General features: G+C 43.1%; 1 protein-coding gene across 2 annotated transcripts in view; it reads right to left on the minus strand.

The window, feature by feature from the left end:
• Nucleotides 1-24,303, minus strand: part of MED12 (mediator complex subunit 12) — a 155,821-nt gene that overhangs the window by 37,686 nt on the left and 93,832 nt on the right. For both annotated transcript variants that reach the window (XM_075835691.1, XM_075835690.1), the window contains exons 28-30: nucleotides 3,394-3,465; nucleotides 689-846; nucleotides 443-604 (exon numbers count right to left, since the gene is read on the minus strand). In XM_075835691.1, coding sequence (XP_075691806.1) covers nucleotides 443-604; nucleotides 689-846; nucleotides 3,394-3,465 — 392 coding nt within the window. The remainder of the gene's footprint in view (nucleotides 1-442; nucleotides 605-688; nucleotides 847-3,393; nucleotides 3,466-24,303) is intronic.

A 24,303-nucleotide genomic window follows, 5' to 3' on the forward strand; every position in this document is an offset into this window, starting at 1 on the left:
CACACAGCCGTACTGTAATCACAGCCCACGATTGCGGGCATGGCCGGCCGCCGATGCCCACGCTCCGCATTTTCGTGCCATGCTCCCATACAAAGTATAGGAGCACAGCCCGCAATATCCGAAAAGTAGGACATGCTCCATATTTCCCGGCACTGTTTTACAGCACGGACACATTTCCGTAGCCAATAGAACCGGGTAGGTCTGTAATTACGGACCATATTGCGGTCCGCAATTGCAGAGTTTTTCCACAGTCATGTGCATGGGGCCGAACGCTTGGAAAACTGTGAAAACCACATACTTGTCATTATCTAGAATATAAATTTAAATAATCTACCCAAATACATAAATATACTGTAATTGTTTTAGGGAAAAGTCTCGGTTCACCGTCATCTTCAATTTAGGATTCCATTTTCCACATAAATGTACTTTTATTTGCTCTGACCTTTTCTGCTTTTGACGGTCACGCTCCTTACGAGAAGAGGATCCAAGATGTTGTCCTTTCTCCAGCTCCTCCCCAGCTGCTTTTAGTACATGACCTTGCACAGATGTTGGCAGCTTGGCAATCAGAGGAGCTACAAGCCAAACACCAGACCTCTCCAAAGCACTGAAATGAGATGAAGATAGGAGCCAACGGTTACTAAATCTGCCATTGCAAGTCAAGGTTACAAAAATCACCCAGCTGCATTACCTGAGCACAGGCTTAGATTTAGCATTGGGAGTTGCATTGCTACTTGGGGCATTGCTAGGGGGTGCAGTATTAGCAGGGGTCGAGCAGACATTCTCTGCAGATTGCTGGAACACTTCAATTGTAGCTTTAGCAATATTTTCCAGTAGCGAATTCATTTCCTATAAAATTAAAAAAACAAAAACAAAAATAGTTATATTCTAAATTCTGCAATAACTAGGTGCAAAACACTGCTAACTATTCAAATGTTAACAGTCCCTCTACTTGTATGTTACTTAGGATATGTACAGACCACATTTGTGCCCTTCATCTCAAATTAAAAAAAAACAATACCAATTTATTTTATTTAAAAGGGACAGAGGAAGGCTTTATTTTAAATGGTTTTGCTCTTTTTGCAAACCTATTACTCATATGCTTGTATCCATCTGGCATTGACTTCGATTACTAAACAAACAAAAACAGTATTCTGTAATATATACCGTATTTTTCGGACTATAAGACGCAGTATTATAGCAAGAATAAATCTCGCTAAAAAGTCCCTGCATCTTATAGTCGGCAGTCAAGGGACCCCTGACCGCTCCTTACTTAACCTCTTCCCGACCCATGATGTGCCGGCACATCATGGAGCAGGGAGGGGATGATGTACGGATCGGGCTCACCCGCTGAGCTCACTCCATACACTGCAGGTGTCAGCTTCTGACACGCTGCTCTAACGACCAGGAACAGCGATGGCGCTGTTCCTGTCCGTTTACCTAGTTAAATGCCGCGGTCAATAGCGACTGCGGCATTTATAGTGGTTTTCCCATGAAGGACATTTATGACATATCCACAGAATACCTTGATTGTGTTCAAAATAATCTTTATTTATTTCTCAGGATGAATGCGTATAAATTGCATAGTAGCGCTGCAAAAAATCATATATGGCGGCTTACAGCTCTTTATGGCCCATAAAGAGCGGTAAGCCGCCATATATGATTTTTTGCAGCACTACTACGCAATTTATACGCAAATAGAGTCCCCAGTACGACTCAGTGCCCGACGAAGGTCTCACGACCGAAACGTTGACGTTGCACGTATAGCCTCTGGCATTCATCCTGAGAAATCAATAAAGATTATTTTGAACACAATCAAGGTGTGCAGACTACAATTCTTGACCTACATCTGGGTTGGGACCCTATCTCGAGCACCCGAAGACACCGGTGCTATCTGAACACAACCATAGATATCCACAGAATAGGTCATAAATGTCAGACAGATGCGGGTCCCACCTCTGGGACCCGCATCTATCTCTAGAACGGGACCCCCTAATTCCCGTTCTATCTTACCCGGCTCCGCTGTCTTCCGGTCTACTTCCTGGATACATGGTCGTGTTACGAAGAAGCATAACTCACAGAGCTACGCAGTTTCCGTAACTCCCATAGAACTGAATAGTAGTTATGGAAACAGCGTAGCATTCTGTAACTGCCATTCACTACTATGGGAGTTACGGAAACAGCGTAGCTCAGCGAGTTGCACTGTTTCCGTAACTGATCCATGTATTGCAGTGTATTGTACCAGCGTTCTATTGATCACTGGTTCAAGTCTACTAGGGGAACGAATAAAATGTGTAAAAAAAAAAAAAGAACACATTTTCCCCCAAGCACAACGTGAAAAAAAAATAAATAAATTGGTATCACTGCATCTCTAAAAGTCCGAAGCATTATTTGACTCACACAGTGAACGGTGTAAAATGTTTTTCATTTAAAACCCCACAATCGTTCTTTTGGTCACTATAGCACTAAAAAGAATGAAATAAAAAGTGATAAAAAAAATCGTATGTACCAAAAAAATGGTGCTAATAAAAACTACAGCTTGTCCCGCAAAAACGATGAAAAAATATAAAAGTTATGGCTCTCAGAATGTGGTGATATTTTTTTTAACCAACAATTTTTTCTTTGTAAAAGTAGTAAAATATAAAAAATTTTCCTATTTTCTGTTGTCTAAAATCTGGGTGCTTCTTATAGTCTGAAAAATACGGTATTTGTTTAGCGGATCCAAAAAGCATAGGTCTAACTTAAACCTGTCAAACATATGCCAAAGGGACACATTTTTGACACAGTTTACACAACGGAAGCCCATCGGTACATTACAGCCAAACATCCGTATATAAAGATTCCAAAAGGGGTTGTGCCAAGATCAACAAGATAAGCGATAAATGTCTTATTGCTGTGGCCCCACCGTTTAAACCCCCACAGATCCCTAGAATGCATGTCCCGAGCCACCCCCTTTACTCCTCATTGCACGACCGCAGTGAGGAGAAGTTTGAATAATGCGGCGTTCGAGGATGCGCCGTTCTGCCTTATTGGAAGTCTATGGGACATACCGGAGAGAGCAGATTAAAGACCTCGGCTGTTTGCCAGCCCTAAAAAAATTGAATGGAGGGGTGCAGTGAGGAACAGGATTAGTGGGGATCCCAGTGATCAGACATTTATTACCTATCCACAGGTGTCGATATTGTTCTTGGCACATCCCCTTGAAGATACGTCTAATGCGGTGTGAAGAAAGCCTTGTTTTTCTCCCCATGCTCACTCAGATCTGTAGTACTCCCCCTAATTCATTACCTTGGATAAATTATTAACATTTTATGACATTGGTGGTAGTATTTGTAAACCAAATGTCATCCTATAGTTTTTATAACCAGACTTCACACAAAAATATGACTTTCTTACATTATTAACGGTTTGTTTGATCATCAGTTGAAGCTCCAGCGCTGACTGACGCATTGTCCATTGATCTAGGCTCTATTGGGGGGAAATTGACATGGTAGAAATCATCAGATTATACACTCAGAGATAAGGTTAGACGTAGCAGAAAACACAAGCAGTAATACAAGGACTTATCCCCAGGTCTTCACACAGACTAAGAGGGAATCCGGAGGACTCCAGTTAAAGATCCATTTCTTCACCCATGCAATAGGAAGAAATGGATCTTTAACTGAAGTTCAGCCCTTTTCTCTCATTGGAGTTGCCTTGTGTTTAACCGGATGTTGCAGTGACGAACATAGGAGAGGGGGCCCTTGTCAATTATCAAAATGTGACCCCTATTATGGTGCAAAGGTTTTCTACCCATGACAGAAATGTTTTTTTTCTCCATCCACACCATTTCCATGATCCACGTGTGAGTTTCCAACCCCAATGCAGTTCTTCCAGAGAAGGGTGTTCTGTACAGGTTCTCATAACCCAGTAGCAAAGAGGAAGGGACAAACTAGAAAGAGGCCCCCTATCAACAAAGGTCCCATAGTAGCCGCATGGTCTGCCTAAATGCTATGTACACTCTTGGTATGCTGAAGCAGGTACTCTTTAAAAAGCAAATACAGGAGGACATATATGACATTACAAGGTCATACACAAACTGAGGAGCAGGAAAAAGAAAATGAAAACATCTGACAAAGTCCAGGAGCTCGGAACGTACAAATCATATTTGAAAATTACAAAGACTTAATAAAATCTGTAAAATAGTTTTTAAAAAAATCTGCAAAAATACAAAATGAAAGGCAGGTGGCCAAAGATGGCAAAACAAATCCCCAAAAATTCTTCAAGTATATAAATGTAAAAAAAAAAGCCAAGATCTGAAGATTTAGGACGCCTAAATAATGGTAATGGGGAGTTGGTTACAGGGGATCAAGAGGGGGCAGGTTTACTAAATGGGTTATTTAGCTCTGTATATACAACAGAAGAAAGAGCAGCTGATGTAGCCGGTGCCAGTGCTGTTAATACATCAATCAATAGACTGAATTTAGATATGGTCCCAGCTAACAAACAAAATAAACGTGCACAAGTCTCTGGGACCACATGGGTTACACCCAAGAGGTCTTAAAGAACTTAGTTCAATTATTTCTGTCCCACGGTTCATAATATTCAGAGATTCTCTAGTGACTGGAACAGTGCCAAGGGACTGGCACAGGGTAAACGTTGTGCGTATTTTCAAAAAGGGCTGTAGGTCTTCCCTGGGTAATTATGGATCGTTTAATATTACAAAAACAAACTCCTAGAACAATGTCATAACGGGCTAAGTCGTGTCCACAAAGAACACCTTCCCTTTTGTAATAATTGGGCCACTCCAAAATTAATGCCATACAGAAGAAACGGAGTACAAAGCCATATATATTAAAAAAAATATAAAAATTTTATTCACATATAGGATAAACAAACAATAAAAAAAATAGTATCAAGCAGAGAAGACTATGAATAGTCACATGAACATAGCAGGGTAGCAGACCTATACTCAGACATAATATGTTGTATTCTCCATATGAGTACTATAGGTAGTGCAGTAGCACTTTTTTTTGGATGAGACATCGCCACTTTCAAGCTACTGCACTACCTATAGACCGTGCCACTGTAAAGGAGCGCTCCATGAGAAGTCCCTGACTTCATGGTCCATATATGGAAAGTGACATCATGGACTTCTCCTGGATCGGTCCCCTGCTCCTGAAGCAGCCGGTTATTCCGCTCCAGGAGAAGTCCCAGACTTCAGTTTATATATGGACAATGACTTCTCCTGGAGCGGAATCACCGGCCACAGATTAGGAAACGCTGTGGCCGGGGTTTAGGGAGTCCGCTAATATAAAGAGCAAAAAAAATCTCCTCCTCCTCACATGCACTTCGCACTGTGAGGAGAAGAGAGCAAACAAGTGTCAGAAAGCACGGCCGTCACTCGGATCACATCCAAGTGACAGATGTGTTTCTCGGCCCCATAGACTTCTATGGGAGCCATGCGGCCGGGAGAACGGCCCAAAATAGGGCATGTTCAATTTTTTTAATGGCCCGGTTTACCGAGCCGTCAAAAAGTCGGCCGTGTGAATAGCCCCATATGGGGTCTATTGTTCCTACTGCGGCTGTGTGACGGCCGTTAAAAGAATGGCCGTCACATGGCCGAGAATCACTGTCGTATGAATAGGGTCGAGGAGAGGGCCAATATAACACCCCCATTCCATTCAGAGAGGGGTAAAAAAAAAATTATGCCTGATCCCTGAGAGTAAGCAATGAATAAAAACCGGATATGTAGGCCAATCTCCTGCACTTCTGTTCCTCGGTCAGCAGTTTGAAGAAAGGAAAACAGGAGCTAATCAGAATCAAACGAGAGTCATGAATTTTAGAGTTTCTTAGCATTTGACGCGTCACCTTTGGCTTTAACATCATGAACTCGGGCTGGCATGAAGTCAACAACTTTGTACGAAACATGATTATCCATGTTATTTTAGAATGTTCTAGTAAATGCTTTGTTTTCTTAATCGCAAAATGCCCCCATAAATATGGAAAGGGGTTAAGGTTGGGTGACTGGAGTAAAGTATCTAATAGTCAGGACTTCTTACTCTTCAAGCAGTTCTTGCGAATATTTGACATGGATTTCAGTCATTGGCGTGCTGCAGTAGAAGTCCTTTCCAAAAAGCTCCAAACCAGGGAGTATAGCCAGTCTTCAAAAAAAATAAATAATGGAGTGGTACTTTGCCTGGTCAATACAATACAAATGTAATGTGAATATTCCCATCACTGTTTCACGGTTGTCTAAATGCACTATGGTATAAATCATGTCTGTCCTGTTCCTTACAGAAACTCTTATTTATTGATCCAAAGGAGAATTGAATCTTAACACGAGGGAGAGGGTAAAAATTCCATTGTTTAGATGTTTCTATTTAGACGTTTGAGGTAAAGAATGGGGCAAACCAAAGAATTTAGTAAAACACTTATTCCTCTTCACCCTCGGCATCACCCAGGGTTACTCATTCTTTCCCAGTCTAAGCACAGAACATAGTTAAGCAGCATTTAAAGAGTTAATGGACATAGGTATAAAGCTCCGCCTATCAAGGCTCTCATTGTGACTTTATTTCTGTCCCTGCCTGGACAGGTACCTGTGCTACTTCGCAGCATACTAATTTCTTTTTTTCCTAGGTTACTCAACTTATGAGGCGCCATCCCATCTTCGGATGGCTTGTATTGCTGTGAAGATACGGCTTTGTGGGGAACAGCCTTGCCAGCAATACAGCGCCTACCTGGATGTTGTATCATGTGTGAAGTGTTTTTACACATACGTTGCTCCTGTGGATTTGTTTGGGTTGGTATCACCCTGTCCACAGCTTGCTCCGTACCTCACATTCTGCTGCTGGAGGGATGACACGCGGCGTGACGTCTTGAAACACTGCGTTATTTAAAGACCGGCTGTTTACCCCTCATGCACGACTCGGCGTGCTAGACAGCAGCTACTCCACAGTATTAAAAGGGATTTTTTTTCCCCAGAAGGAAGTTTGTTTTATTATAAGGCTGATATGCTTTTACCCCTCTTCTTTTGCAGATGTCCAGCCTTTTTTTATCTGAGGAAAAAAAGAGGAAGTCTAAGCACCGACTTGCCTGCAACCAATTCCTGATGATTTGCTGATCAGGTCTGTGTCAACTGTGCCTCCCCTACTGAAGAGCCTGAAGCCAGTACTAATGAATTTGTTGGATGGCTAAAATCCCCAGCTTGTGGATATCTTTACTGCGCTCAAGAAATTCTTTAAAATCTCAGAAGAGGAGTAGACGTAAATATCGTAGTCCTTCAGTCGTCGACTTTGCCACAGTCTGAATCTTCATTTTCTTCTGATACTGAAGATGGACATGATAAAGATATCTTTAAGAAAACAAAACACTTCTAACCTGGTAAAATCCGCTAAGAAAGCTGTGGAAGTTGACAGCGACAAAGTCCCTAAGGAAGGGAAACCAGGTCTCTTATTTTCCCAAGACCAAGGGAAAAGTCTTTCCCTCTCTTTCAGATGTTGGAGAAGATTAAAACATAGTTGCGCAGACCTGATAAGAGGCCAGACCCAGGGGCTCAAATCAAATCTATTTACAAATTAGATGAGAAGGTTACAGAAGTCTGGGATGCCCCTCCTAAAGTGGATCTTTCAGTAGCCAAGCTATCCAGAAGAACGGAGTTTCCATCTGATGATTCCTCATTGCTTAGGTATCCCATGGATAGATGAGCTGACATAAATCTCAAAAGAACCTTTACCACTTCCTCTTCTCTCTGTAGAGCTTCCATGGCCGCTATTCCAGTCTCACGGGCCCTAAGAATCCAGCTTAGCCAGTTGGAGAACAATATATCTTCGAGGGTTCCATGTGATGAGCTGCTCAAAAAGTTGCCTACTTTGAAACATTCTGCAGATTTTCTTTGTGATTTCTCCCTAGACACAGTGTGGTAACTGCTAGAGATATGGCCTTATCAAACTCAGACCGCAAACCTATCTGGTTGAAACTTTGGCCTGGAGATACAGGGTCCAAGTATTATTGTCTCCATTCCATTTGAACCTGGATCTCTCTTCGGAGAATGGTCTAAGCTTTTAAAAGAATCTTGAGGACAAGGGTCTCTTATAACCTGCTACATCTAGACAGATACCGGATCTGTCAAAATTTTTTAAAAGAGTTTCTCCAAAGAGGTACAGAAAGCACTTTCGTTCTTCGGGCTAAAGAGATCAGAAGTTTAAAAGGACGCGGTCATAACATGTCCTCTCCAAAGAAACCACCTACATCGAACAACAAGAATAAGTTCGGACGCCAAATGCAGGGATCCCCCTGTTGGTGGAAGATTAAAGAGGCTCTGTCACCAGATTTTGCAACCCCTATCTCGTATTGCAGCAGATCGGCGCTGCAATGTAGACAAGAGTAACGTTTTTCTTTTTTTTTTTTTTAAACGAGCATTTTTGGCCAAGTTATGACCATTTTTATATTTATGCAAATGAGGCTTTCTAAAGTACAACTGAGCGTGTTTAAAGTAAAAGTACAACTGGGCGTGTATTATGTGTTTGTACATCTGGGCGTTTTTACTTCTTTTACTAGCTGGGCGTTGTGAATGGGAGTGTATGATGCTGACGAATCAGCATCATCCACTTCTCTTCGTTAACACCCAGCTTCTGGCAGTGCACAGGCACAGCGTGTTCTCGAGAGATCACGCTGTGACGTCACTCACTTCCTGCCCCAGGTCCTGCATCGTGTCGGACGAGCGAGGACACATCGGCACCAGAGGCTACATTTGATTCTGCAGCAGCATCGGCATTTGCAGGTAAGTCTATGTAGCTACTTACCTGCAAACGCGGATGCTGCTGCAGAATCAACTGTAGCCTCTGGTGCCGATGTGTCCTCGCTCGTCCGACACGATGCAGGACCTGGGGCAGGAAGTGAGTGACGTCACAGCGTGATCTCTCGAGAACACGCTGTGTCTGTGCACTGCCAGAAGCTGGGTGTTAACGAAGAGAAGTGGATGATGCTGACGAATCAGCATCATACTCCCATTCACAACGCCCAGCTAGTAAAAGAAGTAAAAACGCCCAGATGTACGCACATAATACACGCCCAGTTGTACTTTAGAAAGCCTCATTTGCATAAATATAAAAATGGTCATAACTTGGCCAAAAATGCTCGTTTTAAAAAACAAAAAAAACTTTACTCCTATCTACATTGCAGCGCCGATCTGCTGCAATAGGAGATAGGGGTTGCAAAATCTGGTGACAGAGCCTCTTTAAGTCATTTCTTTCCCACTTGGCTTCAATCTATTTCAGAAATTTCTCAGAGTGGCTCACTTAGAAGATGGCCAGCTTCAGCATCTACAATTTACAGTGCCCCCCCTTGGGAATCACGTCCGCTCCTCGAGTTTTTACAAAGGTCGTCGTGGTATTAGCCACCCTTCTACGTTCAAGAGGCATATTCAGAATACAGTATGTAATTGACTGGTTTCATCAAGACCCCAGACTGGGAGACACTCAGAGGTCACATTGCCTGCACCATTCAATGTCTGGAACAACACTGTTTCAATCTTAAATCAGAGTTAAATTCCTTCAACACAACTGATATTCCTAGGGGTTTTCAGATTTGACAGCTTTGAAACGGTTGCTTCCTCCGGAAAAGCAGCTGACTATCATTTCAGAAGACTTACACATAATTCAACAACCTCAGGTTACCATCAGAATGATTACGAAAACCTTAGGTTTCCGGACATCCCTAGAGGCTGTTCCATGGGCCAAGGCACACCTGAGACAACTTCAAGGTTTCCTACTCCAAGTTGGGAACAAAAATCAGGATCAACTGGACAACAGTCTCCATCCCAGATTACACAAAGCAGTCTTTAACCTGGTGGCTCAACAAGACAAATCTATCTCAGGGAAAGTCCTTCGCTCCCCAAGATCAAATCATCCTAACCACCGATGCCACAAACTATGGTTGGGGTGCAGTTCTACTAAACCAGCGGAATCAAGGTGCCTGGTCAACTCAAGGGAGATGTCTATCCTCCAATATCCAGGAACTAAGAGCAATCAGACTAGGTCTGCTAAAGTTTCAGGCTTCCCTGAAAAACGCCCATGTAAAGATTCGGTCGGACAATCTTGTCTGTCTTCTACATCAACAAGCAGGGGGGGGGGGCAACATAAAAGAGCAGGGGGGCCTTAGGAGTGCTTGTCTGGAGAAAGAATGTGCTCAGATTATGGATTGGGCAGAGAAGAAATTGGCGGACCTCTCTGCAGTTCATATAAGGGGAGTATACAAACACCTCAGCGGATCTGCTCAGCAGACAATCACTGCTCCCAGGGGAGTGGGAGCTCAATCCCAGAATCTTTCATCTTATCAAGAAATTGGGTCTTTCAGTATTGGATTTAATTGCGACCAAAGCCAATACAAAGCTTCTCGGGTTAAGCTCCCTCTTCAGATCAGATCACTTACTATGTCTGGATGCCTTCTCCCTCCACTGGAACGGAAAGCTAATATAGGTCTTTCCTCCTCTACCCAGGATACACACAATTCTCAAGCAGATTAGGGCAGACAAGGCAGAAGTCATCGCAGTAATTCCCCTTTGGCCCCGGAGGGCTGGGTTTCCGGACTCGTTAGGTCTTTCGAAGGGGGATTACTGCTTGTACAAGATCTCCTTCAGAAAGGCATGTTCTGCCCGAATCTGCAACTACTTAATTTAACGGCATGGCATTTGAAAGGATGAATCTACTCGATCAGGGTCCTCCTGATGCAGTAGTTAATACTATGCTCTCTTCTCGTGGACCTACAACCAATAAAGGTACACTACCGTTCAAAAGTTTAGGGTCACTTAGAAATTTCCTTATTTTTGCAAGAAAAGCACAGTTTTTTTCAATGACGATAACATTAAATTAAATCAGAAATACACTCTACACATTGTTAATGTGCTAAATGACTATTCTAGCTGCAAACGTCTGTTTTTTAATGCAATATCTACATAGGTGTATAGAGGCCCATTTCCAGCAACCATCACTCCAGTGTTCTAATGGTACATTGTGTTTGCTAACTGTGTTAGAAGGCTAATGGATGATTAGAAAACACTTGAAAACCCTTGTGCAATTATGTTAGCACCGCTGTAAACAGTTTTGCTGTTTAGAGGAGCTATAAAACCGACCTTCCTTTGAGCTAGTTGAGAATCTGGAGCATTACATTTGTGGGTTCGATTAAACTCTCAAAATGGCTAGAAAGAGAGCGCTTTCATGTGAAACTCGACAGTCTATTCTTGTTCTTAGAAATGAAGGCTATTCCATGAGAGAAATTGCCAAGAAACTGAAGGTTTCCTACAACGGTGTGTACTACTCCCTTCAGAGGACAGCACAAACAGGCTCTAACCAGAGTAGAAAGGGAAGTGGGAGGCCCCGCTGCACAACTGAGCAACAAGACAAGTACATTATAGTCTCTAGTTTGAGAAATAGACGCCTCACAGGTCCTCAACTGGCAGCTTCATTAAATAGTACCCGCAAAACGCCAGTGTCAACGTCTACAGTGAAGAGGCGACTCCGGGATGCTGGCCTTCAGGGCAGAGTGGCAAAGAATAAGCCATATCTGAGACTGGCTAATAAAAGGAAAAGAATAATATGGGCAAAGGCACACAGACATTGGACAGAGGAAGATTGGAAAAAAGTTTTATGGACAGACGAATCGAAGTTTGAGGTGTTTGTATCACACAGAAGAACATTTGTGAGCCGCAGAACAACTGAAAAGATGCTGGAAGAGTGCCTGACGCCATCAGTCAAGCATGGTGGAGGTAATGTGATGGTCTGGGGTTGCTTTGGTGCTGGTAAAGTGGGAGATTTGTACAAGGTAAAAGGGATTTTGAATAAGGAACGGTATCACTCCATTTTGCAACGCCATGCCATACCCTGTGGACAGCGCTTGATTGGAGCCAATTTCATCCTACAACAGGACAATGACCCAAAGCACACCTCCAAATTATGCAAGAACTATTTAGGGAAGAAGCAGGCAGCTGGTATTCTATCTGTAATGGAGTGGCCAGCGCAGTCACCAGATCTCAACCCCATAGAGCTGTTGTGGGAGCAGCTTGACCGTATGGTACGCAAGAAGTGCCCATCAAGCCAATCCAACTTGTGGGAGGGGCTTCTGGAAGCATGGGGTGAAATTTCTCCCGATTACCTCAGCAAATTAACACCTAGAATGCCAAAGGTCTGCAATGCTGTAATTGCTGCAAATGGAGCATTCTTTGACGAAAGCAAAGTTTGAAGGAGAAAATTATTTCAAATAAAAATCATTATTTCTAACCTTGTCAATGTCTTGACTATATTTTCTAGTCATTTTGTAACTCATTTGATAAATATAAGTGTGAGTTTTCATGGAAAACACAAAATTGTGTGGGTGACACCAAACTTTTGAACGGTAGTGTATACCACAGAATCTGGAAGATCTTCTCCAACTGGTGTAGTCAGAAGGACCTTTTCATATCTCAAGTAGAGATCTCCCATGTCTTGCCATTTCCTCAACTAGGGTTTGATTCAGGCTTGAAAGTTAACACAGAGTCCATTTCTCTGCAGTAAATGCTTTTCTAGGTTTCAAATTTTCCAGCTCACACCTGATAAAACGTTTCTTTAAAGGATTTAAATTATTACGACCTAATTTCAGATCTCCTACATCTATATGGGATCTAGCCTTGGTTCTCAGAAGACTCACTCAGGACCCTTTTGAACCTTTATATCAGATAAATAAAAAATGTTGTCCTGCAAGACTAATCTGTTGTTAGCCATTGAATCAGCCAAGGAAGTCTGAGTTGCAAGTCTTTTCATCTCGAGATCCTTACCTTAAAGAGACTCTGTCACCACATTATAAGTGCCCTATCTCCTACATAAGGAGATAGGCGCTGTAATGTAGGTGACAGTAATGCTTTTTATTTAAAAAAACGATCTTTTTTCACAAAGTTAGGAGCGATTTAAGTTTATGCTAATGAGCTTTCTTAATGCCCAAGTGGGCGTACTTTTACTTTCGACCAAGTGGGCGTTGTACAGAGGAGCGCATGACGCTGACCAATCAGCATCATGCACTCCTCTCCATTCATTTACACTGCACTAGTGATATAGATATATCGCTATGTGCAGCCTCATACACAAGCCCTAACATTACTGCAGTGTCCGGATAATGAATACACATGAAATCCAGCCTGGACGTCATGTGTACTCAGAATCCTGACACTTCTGACTCTTTTTTGTGAGATTCCAGCAACGGATACGAAATCTCGCGAGATCTCGGAGCTAAACGAGATTTGGTTTCTTTTCCGGAATCTCACAAAAAAGATTCAGAAGTGTCAGGATTCTGAGTACACATGACGTCCAGGCTGGATTTCATGTGTATTCATTATCAGGACACTGCAGTAATGTTAGGGCTTGTGTATGAGGCTGCACATAGTGATATATCTATATCGCTAGTGCAGTGTAAATGAATGGAGAGGAGTGCATGATGCTGATTGGTCAGCGTCATGCACTCCTCTGTACAACGCCCACTTGGTCGAAACTAAAAGTACGCCCACTTGAGCATTAAGAAAGCTCATTAGCATAAACTTATATCGCTCCTAACTTTGTGAAAAAAGATCGTTTTTTTAAATAAAAAGCATTACTGTCACCTACATTACAGCGCCGATCTCCTTATGTAGGAGACAGGGCACTTATAATGTGGTGACAGTCTCTTTAAAATCCTTCCAGATGGCATGCACTTAAAGACCGTTCCCTCCTTCTTGCCCAAAGTATTCACTGATAATATAAAATCAATTTTACTTCCTAAATACTTCCCACATCCTCAATCTACTGATGAGTGACTTTACTTGCTGGACATCAAGAGGTCGATTGTCACTTATTTGAACAGAAATTCGGAATTCAGAGTCTCTGACATGCTGTTTCTTCAGTTTGCTCGTCCCAGGAAAGGCCAAGCTGCCAGCAAAGCATCACTTGCTAGATACCATTTCACAATGCTACAACAAGGTTGATCAGCTTCCCCGGGCATTCATGCACATTCTACCAGAGCTACTGCCACTTCCCGGGCCGAGTTTGCAGAAGTTCCTCTCCAATACATCTTTGAAGTTGCTTCTTGGTCCTGAGCGAGGTCATTCATGGAGCATTACAGGCGGAGTCTCAGCCTTCCGTACTGGAGTCTTTAATAAGGCAACGTAAGTTAAACCCCCCCCCCCATTCAGTTGCTACTTAAGTCCCTGGGTGCTCAGGGACTTTAATTTCACAATGAGAGCCTTGATAGGCGGAGCTTTATACTCTATTAACTCTTTATATGCTGCTTAACTGTGTTCTGTCCTTAGACTGGGTAAGAATGAATAACCATGGGTGCTGTCTCGGACTTGAGGAAGAGGACATTTCAGGTAAGTAAATTTCTCTCATATCTTTGGTTTGGAAGGACAAGGATGATCACCAATTGACGTAGCAGAGTGTCTATTGCACTAAAAAAGGCGGCCACCTTGGGTAGAAATCGGGAAGGTGCGGGGGTAACAATGGGGGTAGGCTGGCAAACTATTTTGTATCCAGTAGATACCACCTCCAGCACCCAAGTGTCCGAGATGTGGATGAGCCAGACGTCCCTTAAGAGAAGGGTCCTGCCTGCCACACAAACCGACTTGAGTGGAGGCTAACCTTCAAGCGGAGTTAGATCTATCTGCTCCTGGTTTGGTAGTCTGTGCAGGAGTGCGCCAGGAATGGCGGGGCTTGTGGTTTGTGTCTTGCTGGGAAGTATGAGGCTCGCGGGCTGGCAAACCTTTGAAAAGGCCAAATATGAAATCCAGATTTTCTAGATGGAGCGATTGGACTTTGAGGCGAGGGAGAGCTTTTACCACCTGTAGCTTCCGAAATAATCTCATCATGGCAGGTACCAAAACGTCAAGAACCGGCAAAGGAAAGCCTCCCTCCATTGAGAGGGGCTTCGCACAGGTATTTAATTGGTGGGTGAGGTCCACCAATTCCTCTTGGGGAGCACCTGAAAGAACAAGGCAAACCTATTCGGTGAAATCCCCGCTGATGCAGCGTAAACAGGTCTGAAGGTTGAGCCAGTTGCTTAAAAAAAGATAGAAAGAGATTCAATGCAACGGTTCAGTGGATCACAAAATGATGATGCATCTACCATAAGGATATTAATTATTTTGGCTAGGGGGAATACTGGGGGGAGGGTACACTGCTAGCAATTTTGACCAATTGGAAGAGACTTGCTCCGGGATCTAACGGATTGGTCTAACCATAAGATCTAACCGATTGATATGAAAAGATCTTTTGTCAGGATGTTCCTACTTCTTGGAAAGTACTTCCTCAAATTCTGGAGGGGGAAGGGAAGACCTTGTGAGACCATTTAGAATGGCAAAAGGAGAGTGCATCCTGCGTAACGAATTCCACATTAATGAGTTGCAAGGTATCCCAGATGGCTGCAATAAGATTGTTCACAGTGGTGGAGAGCCTAGAAGAAGGGGAAAGGCTGCAGATAGAACTCCCGGCAGTGGGGGAGAAACGGACGAAGTAGGCGAGGCGGATATTAGGAGAGAACGAGCAAATCTAGTCCACTTACAAGTCCTGTCTCATGAGGATTATGTTGACGGTGACTGTAGAGGGTCCCTAATAGGCCGAGATAGGAAGTCAGCCCACTCTGGTTCAGGCCCTTCGGCAGAAGCAAAACAGGGGGTGGCAGGCATTAATTGCAGAGAGGAATAGGCTGACCTTTGAGAATTTTGAACAGCTCCTAGTACAGGCACAACAGGTAGTCATGGGCACCACAGAAAATAAAGATTTGTCTTTGGATTCTGGCATGGAAGTAGAGGGGTCACTTAACGCCTACCTGAATAGGGAAGGGGATTAACAGATGAATCCACCAGGTACTGCAAATGTAGGGCAATTACTCCACCTAGTGACAGGTGGTAATGGCTGATTAGTTCCATCCAGGTTCTTCTGGGGATAATAACCACCTATAGAGAGACTGCAAAAGGAAACCTGACAGAAACAGTGCCCCTATAAGGCCTGGTCGAACCAGGTCAACACAGGAGCGTGGTGTTGTACTAGAGGCAGCTGCTCAGCAGGAATTCAGATGTCTCAGAGAAGCGATGTACGTAAAGTGGAGATTTGTAGAGTAATGAATGAAGGCCCCCGCCACACATCCTTCTCAATGAATTAGAATGTCAAAAAGTTAATTTCAGTAATCCAATTAAAAAAGTTAAACTCTTATTATATAGATTCATTACACACAGAGTGATCTACTTCCAGCATTTTTTACTTTTAACGTTGATGATTATGGCTAACAGTTAATGAAAACCCAAAATTTGAGGTCTCAGAAAATTAGATTTTATAAGCCCAATTTCAAAAATGATTTTTAATACCGAAATGAAGGCCTACTGAAAAGTATCAAAACCACAAAAAAGGCCATACTCACTAGGTAGGTGGGTGGGTGAAAACCCGTTCCCATCAGGACGCAGACGGGTCAAAGAATGCTGCAGAAGGAGTGTGCATTAAGTAGTGATAGCCACTCCCACTAGTCTTGAGGGGAGTGGCGGACTAAGTGCTCAAAGGTGTGCGATAAATGAGTGTCAGTGTAGTGCTAGGGTGTGAATGGATGGTAAAAAATAAATATGTATGTATGAAAGTGTGTAATAATGTAATAAAAATAAATAAATAAATAAATGTGATGAATAGGGGTCAGTGCTGTGAATAGTACATGGGGTGTCAGTACTATGTGTAATACGTGGAGGGATAATGTGCTGGTCGTCAGGCATGGCGTATCTTGCCGAATAACAGCCTATTTGTAACGCCGCTAGTGTTAGCTAAAGCGGGCTGCTCTGCATTCCAAACCAAACGCCAGCACATCATGCCCTCCCAGCATATAAGACCCGGCTGCGTCCTGAAAAAAAGTGTAGTATACGTAGTAAGAAATATCCATGAAACATGGGGTATTAGTTGTTATTTTGGCCAAAATACGCAAAGCTCGCAACCCAACGTCAAGGGTCCCCAGTGCCTTGCGAGTCCCTAACCAGAACTTTTCGTTCCTAATTTAAAAACACAAACAGAAAAAATGGGACATAAAGATCATCAAAACCACAAAAAAGGCCATACTCACTAGGTAGGTGGGTGGGTGAAAACCCGTTCCCATCAGGACGCAGACGGGTCAAAGAATGCTGCAGAAGGAGTGTGCATTAAGTAGTGATAGCCACTCCCACTAGTCTTGAGGGGAGTGGCGGACTAAGTGCTCAAAGGTGTGCGATAAATGAGTGTCAGTGTAGTGCTAGGGTGTGAATGGATGGTAAAAAATAAATATGTATGTATGAAAGTGTGTAATAATGTAATAAAAATAAATAAATAAATAAATGTGATGAATAGGGGTCAGTGCTGTGAATAGTACATGGGGTGTCAGTACTATGTGTAATACGTGGAGGGATAATGTGCTGGTCGTCAGGCATGGCGTATCTTGCCGAATAACAGCCTATTTGTAACGCCGCTAGTGTTAGCTAAAGCGGGCTGCTCTGCATTCCAAACCAAACGCCAGCACATCATGCCCTCCCAGCATATAAGACCCGGCTGCGTCCTGAAAAAAAGTGTAGTATACGTAGTAAGAAATATCCATGAAACATGGGGTATTAGTTGTTATTTTGGCCAAAATACGCAAAGCTCGCAACCCAACGTCAAGGGTCCCCAGTGCCTTGCGAGTCCCTAACCAGAACTTTTCGTTCCTAATTTAAAAACACAAACAGAAAAAATGGGACATGAAGATCATCAAAACCACAAAAAAGGCCATACTCACTAGGTAGGTGGGTGGGTGAAAACCCGTTCCCATCAGGACGCAGACGGGTCAAAGAATGCTGCAGAAGGAGTGTGCATTAAGTAGTGATAGCCACTCCCACTAGTCTTGAGGGGAGTGGCGGACTAAGTGCTCAAAGGTGTGCGATAAATGAGTGTCAGTGTAGTGCTAGGGTGTGAATGGATGGTAAAAAATAAATATGTATGTATGAAAGTGTGTAATAATGTAATAAAAATAAATAAATAAATAAATGTGATGAATAGGGGTCAGTGCTGTGAATAGTACATGGGGTGTCAGTACTATGTGTAATACGTGGAGGGATAATGTGCTGGTCGTCAGGCATGGCGTATCTTGCCGAATAACAGCCTATTTGTAACGCCGCTAGTGTTAGCTAAAGCGGGCTGCTCTGCATTCCAAACCAAACGCCAGCACATCATGCCCTCCCAGCATATAAGACCCGGCTGCGTCCTGAAAAAAAGTGTAGTATACGTAGTAAGAAATATCCATGAAACATGGGGTATTAGTTGTTATTTTGGCCAAAATACGCAAAGCTCGCAACCCAACGTCAAGGGTCCCCAGTGCCTTGCGAGTCCCTAACCAGAACCCCCTTGACGTTGGGTTGCGAGCTTTGCGTATTTTGGCCAAAATAACAACTAATACCCCATGTTTCATGGATATTTCTTACTACGTATACTACACTTTTTTTCAGGACGCAGCCGGGTCTTATATGCTGGGAGGGCATGATGTGCTGGCGTTTGGTTTGGAATGCAGAGCAGCCCGCTTTAGCTAACACTAGCGGCGTTACAAATAGGCTGTTATTCGGCAAGATACGCCATGCCTGACGACCAGCACATTATCCCTCCACGTATTACACATAGTACTGACACCCCATGTACTATTCACAGCACTGACCCCTATTCATCACATTTATTTATTTATTTATTTATTTTTATTACATTATTACACACTTTCATACATACATATTTATTTTTTACCATCCATTCACACCCTAGCACTACACTGACACTCATTTATCGCACACCTTTGAGCACTTAGTCCGCCACTCCCCTCAAGACTAGTGGGAGTGGCTATCACTACTTAATGCACACTCCTTCTGCAGCATTCTTTGACCCGTCTGCGTCCTGATGGGAACGGGTTTTCACCCACCCACCTACCTAGTGAGTATGGCCTTTTTTGTGGTTTTGATGATCTTTATGTCCCATTTTTTCTGTTTGTGTTTTTAAATTAGGAACGAAAAGTTCTGGTTAGGGACTCGCAAGGCACTGGGGACCCTTGACGTTGGGTTGCGAGCTTTGCGTATTTTGGCCAAAATAACAACTAATACCCCATGTTTCATGGATATTTCTTACTACGTATACTACACTTTTTTTCAGGACGCAGCCGGGTCTTATATGCTGGGAGGGCATGATGTGCTGGCGTTTGGTTTGGAATGCAGAGCAGCCCGCTTTAGCTAACACTAGCGGCGTTACAAATAGGCTGTTATTCGGCAAGATACGCCATGCCTGACGACCAGCACATTATCCCTCCACGTATTACACATAGTACTGACACCCCATGTACTATTCACAGCACTGACCCCTATTCATCACATTTATTTATTTATTTATTTTTATTACATTATTACACACTTTCATACATACATATTTATTTTTTACCATCCATTCACACCCTAGCACTACACTGACACTCATTTATCGCACACCTTTGAGCACTTAGTCCGCCACTCCCCTCAAGACTAGTGGGAGTGGCTATCACTACTTAATGCACACTCCTTCTGCAGCATTCTTTGACCCGTCTGCGTCCTGATGGGAACGGGTTTTCACCCACCCACCTACCTAGTGAGTATGGCCTTTTTTGTGGTTTTGATGATCTTTATGTCCCATTTTTTCTGTTTGTGTTTTTAAATTAGGAACGAAAAGTTCTGGTTAGGGACTCGCAAGGCACTGGGGACCCTTGACGTTGGGTTGCGAGCTTTGCGTATTTTGGCCAAAATAACAACTAATACCCCATGTTTCATGGATATTTCTTACTACGTATACTACACTTTTTTTCAGGACGCAGCCGGGTCTTATATGCTGGGAGGGCATGATGTGCTGGCGTTTGGTTTGGAATGCAGAGCAGCCCGCTTTAGCTAACACTAGCGGCGTTACAAATAGGCTGTTATTCGGCAAGATACGCCATGCCTGACGACCAGCACATTATCCCTCCACGTATTACACATAGTACTGACACCCCATGTACTATTCACAGCACTGACCCCTATTCATCACATTTATTTATTTATTTATTTTTATTACATTATTACACACTTTCATACATACATATTTATTTTTTACCATCCATTCACACCCTAGCACTACACTGACACTCATTTATCGCACACCTTTGAGCACTTAGTCCGCCACTCCCCTCAAGACTAGTGGGAGTGGCTATCACTACTTAATGCACACTCCTTCTGCAGCATTCTTTGACCCGTCTGCGTCCTGATGGGAACGGGTTTTCACCCACCCACCTACCTAGTGAGTATGGCCTTTTTTGTGGTTTTGATGATCTTTATGTCCCATTTTTTCTGTTTGTGTTTTTAAATTAGGAACGAAAAGTTCTGGTTAGGGACTCGCAAGGCACTGGGGACCCTTGACGTTGGGTTGCGAGCTTTGCGTATTTTGGCCAAAATAACAACTAATACCCCATGTTTCATGGATATTTCTTACTACGTATACTACACTTTTTTTCAGGACGCAGCCGGGTCTTATATGCTGGGAGGGCATGATGTGCTGGCGTTTGGTTTGGAATGCAGAGCAGCCCGCTTTAGCTAACACTAGCGGCGTTACAAATAGGCTGTTATTCGGCAAGATACGCCATGCCTGACGACCAGCACATTATCCCTCCACGTATTACACATAGTACTGACACCCCATGTACTATTCACAGCACTGACCCCTATTCATCACATTTATTTATTTATTTATTTTTATTACATTATTACACACTTTCATACATACATATTTATTTTTTACCATCCATTCACACCCTAGCACTACACTGACACTCATTTATCGCACACCTTTGAGCACTTAGTCCGCCACTCCCCTCAAGACTAGTGGGAGTGGCTATCACTACTTAATGCACACTCCTTCTGCAGCATTCTTTGACCCGTCTGCGTCCTGATGGGAACGGGTTTTCACCCACCCACCTACCTAGTGAGTATGGCCTTTTTTGTGGTTTTGATGATCTTTATGTCCCATTTTTTCTGCTACTGAAAAGTATGTACAGTATATGCACTCAATACTTGGTCGGGGGTCCCTTTGCATGAATTACTGCATCAATGCCGCATGGCATGGAGACGATCAGCCTGTGGAACTGCTGAGGTGTTATGGAAGCCCAGGTTGCGCCGATAGCGGCCTTGAGCTCGTCTGCATTGTTGAATCTGGTGTCTCATGTTCCTCTTGACATTACCCCAAAGATTCTCTACGGGGTTTAGTTCAGGCGAGTTTGCTGGCCAATCAAGCACCGTGATACTGTGGTTATTAAACCAGGTATTGGTACTTCTGGCAGTGTGGGCAGGTGACAATTCCTGCTGGAAAATGATATCAGCAACTCCATAAAGCTAGTCAGCAGAGGGAAGCATGAAGGGCTCAAAAACTTCCTGATAGACGGCTGCGTTGACTCTGGACTCTATATAAACACGGTGGACCAACTCCAGCAGATGACATGGTTCCTCAAACCATCACTGACTGTGGAAACTTTGCACTGGACCGCAAGCTTCTTGGTTTGAGTGCCTCTCCACTCTTCCTCCAGACTCTGGGACCTGGATTTCCAAATTAAATGTCAAATTTAATTTCACCTGAATACAGGACATTGGACCACTGAGCAACAGACCAGTCCTTTTTCTCCTTAGCCCAGGTAAGACGCTTCTGACGTGGTCTCAAGGAATGTGACCGTTGTAGCCCATGTCCTGGATACGTCTGTGTGTGGTGGCTCTTGAAGCACTGACTTCAGCAGCAGTCCACTCTTTGTGAATATCCCCCAGAACCTTAACCGCAGCCTTGAAAGGATTGTCAAGAAAAGGCCATTATCACTGCTGCTTGTGCACCTTTTTCCTTCCTCTCAACTTTCCATTAATATGCTTGGATACAGTACTCTGTGAACAGCCAGCTTCTTTAGCAATGTCCTTTTGTGGCATACACTCCTTGTGGAGGGTGTCAATGACGATCTTCTGGACAACGGTCAAGTCAGCAGTCTCCCCCATCATTGTGTAGCCTACTGAACCAGACTTTTGGACCGTTTAAACGCTTAGGAAACCTTTGCAGGTGTTGTGTTGATTAGCTGATTGGAGTGTGACACCATGAGTCTACAATCTTGAACTTTCAACCAATATTCTAATTTTCTGAGACACTAAATTTTGGGTTTTCATTAACGGTTAGCCATAATCAGACATTAAAAGAAAAAAAAAAAATGCTGGAGATAGATCACTGTGCGTATTGAATCTATATAATAGGATTTTCACTATTTGAATTGAATTACTGAAATAAAATCAACTTTTTGATGATAATCTAATTTATTGAGAAGGACTAGTATATATATATTTTTTGGGGGGCTTTTTTTTGCGCCACCCAAGTGGAATTACCTCACACCTATGGAGACTGTACGCTACAAGAATACGGAGGGTAACAGAGGGGTGCCATCATAGGCTCATGAAAAACAGATTACTGATAAATAATCAATTTTTTACCCATTCACCTATGACAGCGCCCTTGGAGATGTACAATAGAAGTCAATATTTAGGCTGGGACCACAGCTTGTAGTACCTTTCTACCAAAGTCCAAGTCAGAGGCTGTATGCAGTTGTAAATCGGTAATACTTGAGAAAGGTGTGAGGAGAACTCCATGTAGCACAAAGACATCTTTTTGGGGGAATCAAATTAGATTTTTTCAGATTTAACGTTCCATCCTAAGTTTGTTAGGATAGAAGAAATTATTTCTGTTGAAATCAGGGTCATATTTGTTTTTTCCTCTATTAGGAAATCATCCAGGTTGGGAATCTGGAGTATGTCCCTGATCCTGATGTATGATGTAATTTCCATTATTAATTTTGAAAACACCCTTGGGGCTTGTGAAATGCTAAAGGGGAGGACTCTGTGCTTTAGGTGAAACAAAGAACTGTTGAGGGTCACTGCCACCCTTAGATATTTCTGGTGAGGACTGCATATTGGTACATTGTAATATGCATCCTCCGGATCTAGTGATGCCATCACACTGTATTTGGAGAGGAGACTTATGGTTGATGGATTGCTTTCCATGCAAAAATATGAATTTAGTTATTTTAGATTTATTATGACCCTGTATTTCCCTTCTGGTTTCTTCACCAGAAAAATAAGCGAATAAAAGCCTTGGCCTGTTTCTGCACTTGGGACTTGAATTAGAACCCCTTTTTTTTTTATATAAGTAACAGAATTTCTGACTAATGCTTTCTGCTTTTATGAAATTTTTATGGTCTTCGTGGGAAAAAAAAATCTGTCTGGGGGGAGAGATTTGAATTCTAGAACATACCCCGTTTTTATAATTCCTAGGATCCACCGATTTGTTTACATTTTTTCCCAATTTTTGAGAAACGGGGATAGGCGACCCCCCCCCCCCCATGGATCTTCTGGCGTCATTGTTGGTGGTCTCTGTTTTTGGGTTCGTTTTGAGGCATGAAAAGGAAACCCTTGTCCTTCCTACAAAACTTTGGTGTTTTAAACTCCTGTCCCCTAGAGTTAGGTCTTTTACTAAACCTTTTAAGATGAAAGGTGTCTATTGGTTTTCCTTGTGTAGGGAACGCCTTTTTTCTATCACACACTTTTTCTAATAGGTCATCTAGCGAGGGCCTGAACAAATAATCTCAAGAGCAGGGAATTGCACAAAGCTTGCCTTTTGATCCAGTGTCCACCTTCCACATTTTTAGCCAGATAAACCTTCTAGCGGAGTTTGAGAGGGCAGCTGATTGGGCCGATCGGAGCACAGAATCTACCGAGGTGTCTGCCAGAAAATCTGCTGCCTTCGATAGCACTGGAAGGTAGGAGAGGATCTGCTCCCTAGAAGTCTTGTCTCTAATGTGAAGCTGTAATTGTGCTAGCCATATTTTTAGAGACCTAGCCTCACAAGTGGCTGCAATACCTGGCTTAAAAGCCCCTGTAGAAGCTTCCCAGATTCTCTTGAGGTAGTAATCGGCTTTCCTATCCATGGGATCGAATAAAGAGCCTAGATCTGTCTTTTTGCATAGTCCGGCTGAGGTGCGAGAGTGGCTCCAGATGCATCCTCCGGTGGCTTGAGTGACTCTTCAGCATTTGCCTGTGGGCCCTTCGAGACTGCTCTGCTGATCAGCCTGACTTTCTTCACATGATGAACGTTAATGGGTGATATGCTGTATATTTTATACTGTTATACTGTGCCTTATGTCACGATATCTGCCATTGTTATTCAGGTCAGTTGGTCCAGAGGGGGATCATTCTCCTTTCTAGGTGTTGTTCTCATCTGATTCACTGGTACAACACCAGCA

This window comes from Rhinoderma darwinii, chromosome 8 (assembly GCF_050947455.1).
Source record: "Rhinoderma darwinii isolate aRhiDar2 chromosome 8, aRhiDar2.hap1, whole genome shotgun sequence".
Classification (NCBI taxonomy): domain Eukaryota; kingdom Metazoa; phylum Chordata; class Amphibia; order Anura; family Rhinodermatidae; genus Rhinoderma; species Rhinoderma darwinii.